General features: G+C 41.6%; 1 protein-coding gene across 1 annotated transcript; it reads left to right on the top strand.

Annotated features, from left to right (window-relative positions):
• Window positions 1-285: 285 nt before the first annotated feature.
• Window positions 286-3,972, top strand: naf1 (nuclear assembly factor 1 homolog (S. cerevisiae)). The gene is made up of 8 exons (XM_068751483.1): window positions 286-527; window positions 651-762; window positions 1,061-1,154; window positions 1,225-1,307; window positions 2,108-2,268; window positions 2,541-2,592; window positions 3,066-3,147; window positions 3,614-3,972. The coding sequence occupies exons 1-8, from the start codon at window positions 286-288 to the stop codon at window positions 3,970-3,972; spliced, it is 1,185 nt and encodes a 394-aa protein (XP_068607584.1).
• Window positions 3,973-4,175: the final 203 nt, after the last annotated feature.

The raw sequence follows: 4,175 nt of genomic DNA on the forward strand, positions 1-4,175 counted from the left end.
AGATTTCGAATGGTTGCAACCGCGTTTTTTTTTTTTTTTGTATGTGTTGCAAGATATATAGACAATTGTATTCGATTTAAAAGTAGTAGTCAAGAAGAACCGACTTTCACGCTTGGGGTAATGCACAATCGAGTGGGCAGCCTGTGAATGCGCTATTAAGGTGTGTTTATACCTGCACGACTATTTCATTGAGCGGAAACATGAGATTAAGAGCTGACCAAACGGCTGTTCCGTGGATCATTTACCCCACTGTGCTATCTGGGGGTCAGCCTGCGTGCTTTTCAGATGGATGAGGAGAAGAATGAATCGATGCAAGACCACAAGGAGCAGCAAGAGACGATGGAGGTTACCATGGCTACCCAGTCAGAAGATGTCAGCGTAGCCGCTGAAGGTGTCGGCATGTCCTCGGAAACGCAGAGACAGCTAAATGAGATGGGAGACGTCCCTACTTTACCATCACCTGTGAAACTTCCTTTGGACAGTCCAACAGAGGGCCGTGATGAAGATGATGATGAGGATTCAGACAGGTATTATTTCAAGAACAAATCATTTTTAGTGAAGGTGTGTTGTTGATGCTTTCAGCCCTAGCCTTGGGCTTGTCAAAATTTAGCCTCAGTGGTCGGCGTCTTTGTCTCCTCTTTTGTCAACAGTGACAGCTCTTCCTCTTCTTCTTCCTCATCCTCCCCTGCCCCCGTGTCAGTGGAGGATGAGAGTTTCACCCAACCAGCCCCCGTGAAAACCAGAGACGAAGTCCTGCTTGAGGTAATGCATCGTTGCGTCAGAAACGGCTTGGATATTTTCGGCTCTACACTTCAAGGAGGACTTTCACGTCAGAGTAAAAGAGTAATCTGCGTACATACAGGCCGTAATACTCAACTTTGTCAAGTGAATGTCAGGAAATAGAATAATTTTGAGTCTCTTTCTGGCTGAAATGCATCCATCGTCCATCGGTTCGTGTTTTGGTGGTCCAGCTCTTTGTCAATAGGGTTTGTTTGAGCCGATGAGACTTGATGTCGTCTGACAAAAGGCTGATTTATCAAAAAACCATCTGTGTATGTAGGAACTGCCAGCAGTGGAGGAGGTGTCCATTACATTACCAGAAGATGTGGAATTGCTGCCTGTCGGAACAGTCTCCAATATTATACAGCAGCTTGGTAAATACGAGCAAACGCTTTTAACAGCTTTCTAGAGAACTGTCCTTCACTGCTTGTTCTTCGTCCACAGTTATCATTCAGTCTCTAAAAGACATGCCCCCTCTGACGGATGACAGCATCATCTTTACATCTGATAGGGTGTCTCTGGCCAAGGTGGGTGGACCGTCGTTACCGCTGTTCTTCTCCATGTAGTCTGCATTATTTATTCCATTGGGGGCCCCAAATCAGCAGCTGTTTGCCTATAAGGTGCAAAAGAATCCGATAATACTTTCTTGTGGTGAAGGACATTTTTCTCCCATCGCATATGTTTAAACTGATCCGGCGCTTTCTTTTAGACTGCTCACACGGATCATTTTTACAACTGTGATGGTACCTTTCCAGCTTGCACAGCAGTTGTCTCTCTAAAACACTCCCACAGTTTAAGGTGATTGAGCTGCTACTGTACTTTCGGCTTGTCCCGAGAGGAGTCGCCACAGCAAATCAGCATATAACAAAAATAAATGAGCAAATCTTTACACCGGATGCTATTCCTGCAATTCCCTCTGCATTTATCCGGGCTTGGGACCGGCTCAATTTAGATGATGATGACGCCAAGCATGGGAATTGGTGCTCTTGGGTGTTCATACACCAAAGCTTGTTCCCCGTCCAAGTCAAAATTTGTTCTTGCGTTGTTTTCGTAAGCCGAGATTCCAATGTGTTAGTATGTGGACAGTCAGTTAGAACCGATCAAATGCATGGATTCACAGTAAGACATTTCCTACCCATCATATTAGCATTTTTTTATTATATAAAAACAAAAAGCCAAAGCAGATCTATTTCCGCAAGCACCACACCCCGGCAATGCCAGGTGAAGTTATCAGCGAAAGCAGTGGACCCCTAAACGTTTGTTTAAACGAACAAGTATTTCACATGATTTTGTTTTATTTGTAATGTAATGTTCTTGTGTGTTTCAGGTGTTCGAGGTGTTTGGCCCAGTGTCCAGTCCGCTGTATATCTTGCGTTTCAACTCTGTAGAACAGATAAGCAGCAAGGGGCTGAGAGAGGGGTTGAGCGTTTATTATGCACCGGCCATCAAAGAGTACACAGGATACATCTTTGTCAAACAGCTCAAACTGTGAGTCGGTTTTTATTTCGGCAAAATGGACATGGTTGAGCTTTTCCTTAATGCGCAATTGTTGCGTGAGACCTAGCGGAGGACAAAGGAGTGGAAGATATTATTAATGAGGATAACAATAATTACACTTTAACTCATTTCAACAAATATTTATGAATAAAACTGAGAACATACACAATATAAACACTGAATTCTAGAAAGCTAATCATAAGGAAATGAAATATCTGTCGTACCAAATGTAATATATCGTTGTAAAAATCCTTTTTCTTCAGTCTAGAGGGATCTGATGCATCGTGGAAGAATGACCACGAACCACCAGCTGAGGTAAGTGATCTCGGTGCAAGTTGAAGCTTCAGTTTAGAGTTGTTGTTTTTTTATCAGTAAATAAATTATGTCAAGAATTGTTTGACTCAAAATGATTTGCATTGAGTTCTTTTTATGCTAAAGGTTGCCAGTCACACCACTACAATTTTCTTTTTTTCCTCCTGGGAATTTAATTGTTGAACCTTTCTTTGTATTTACTGGGTTCTAGAGCCAAAATGACAAATGCAAGTCTGTTGAAGGCAGTAAATGACTCAGTTGCTCACAATATTAAAAAAGAAGCATGAATTCTAATTAATACAAAGACCAGAATCATTGGATGGTTATCCAGCTACATTACGTGTGAAGAGATGCGTCCGTCATAGCCGGCGCTAATAAGAGGCTAGTTTTTGACTTGGAGGACACACAAAGGTCTGAATGCAGCCATGAATGCTTTATTTATTTATTTATTCTAATATGAAGGCATCTCTTTCCAGGCTTTAGATTATAGTGACGATGAGAAAGAGCATGACGCAAAGAGGAAAATAAAGCGCTCGAAAAAGGTCAACAATAATACAGGTAAGTACGCACATATACACAAATATAGTTCTGTACATTTAGAGTTCAACGCTGTTTATGTTCAACAACAGCAGCTTTTCTAAAAGATAAAAAGAATTTCAAGCCTGCTCATTCTTGAAAAGTTGTCGGATTGATTTTTGGACCAAGCAGTGAACAAAGTACAGAAAAGTTATTTTATTTTTAATTCCATCCTCATTTTAGTTTAAGCATTTAGTAAGGCAACCACTTCTAATATCTTAGATGCTATATAGATGTTATATCTAATATCTGAAGCGTGTGATGGACAAAACAAGCATCTCACCTGTTTTAAGTGTACCGGTAAATGAAAACTGGCTTAAAGAAGTATAAATTCAGTATATTTAAGAATACAACTTTGTATTCTTAAGATGCGTTTTCCAGTAGTATATGACACTTTCATTACAATTTCTTGTTTTTCATTTTGCTTTATCACATTTTTCCCCACCAGATAACCCAGCCCGCAATACCCAGAATACCTTGCAGCAGTGTGACACGAAGCATTTCCCACCAAGACATGCAGGGGCTCAATTCAGACACCAGAACCCAAGGAATAAACAACAGCCTTTACGAAACGCCCAAGCTCCACCAAGACAGATTCGCCCACCAAGCAGACACTCAAATGTTCTTCCAGGGTATCTACCCCCTCCCTGCCCCTACCCCCCTCCTCCTTTCCCCCTAGCCAACTTCCCTCTATACCCTCCTCCTCCCCCCTCTTTCTTCAATTCAGCTTTCTCATCTCATCACTGGCCTCCAGCTCCGGTGTCCTTCCCTAATTTCCCTCCCCCTCCGCCTCCGCCGCCTCAGTGATGTGCATCACTCCTTGCTTAGAATTCTGAATGATCTTGTATAATTAATAACTTTACAATGGATCATTTACTAGAAGTTAGATGAAGGCATGTGCTGTGAGCAGCCACCTTTCTACTGCTTGAATGTTCAAACATTTTGAAATATTCACTTGTCTCTCTTTATTTTATTTTCCTCCCGATTGTAGATTTTTGATTTTAGTGCTT

The sequence above is a fragment of the Brachionichthys hirsutus genome, chromosome 17, assembly GCF_040956055.1.
Source record: "Brachionichthys hirsutus isolate HB-005 chromosome 17, CSIRO-AGI_Bhir_v1, whole genome shotgun sequence".
NCBI classification, from domain to species: Eukaryota; Metazoa; Chordata; class Actinopteri; order Lophiiformes; family Brachionichthyidae; genus Brachionichthys; species Brachionichthys hirsutus.

What these genes read in the sequence shown, in the direction of transcription:
- naf1 (XM_068751483.1), top strand. Translation starts at nt 286, where the DNA reads ATGGATGAGGAGAAGAATGAATCGATGCAAGACCACAAGGAGCAGCAA. An exon ending in TTTGTCAAACAGCTCAAACT is followed by an intron (nt 2,269 to 2,540) that starts GTGAGTCGGTTT and finishes CTTTTTCTTCAG; the next exon opens with TCTAGAGGGATCTGATGCAT. An exon ending in ACCACGAACCACCAGCTGAG is followed by an intron (nt 2,593 to 3,065) that starts GTAAGTGATCTC and finishes ATCTCTTTCCAG; the next exon opens with GCTTTAGATTATAGTGACGA.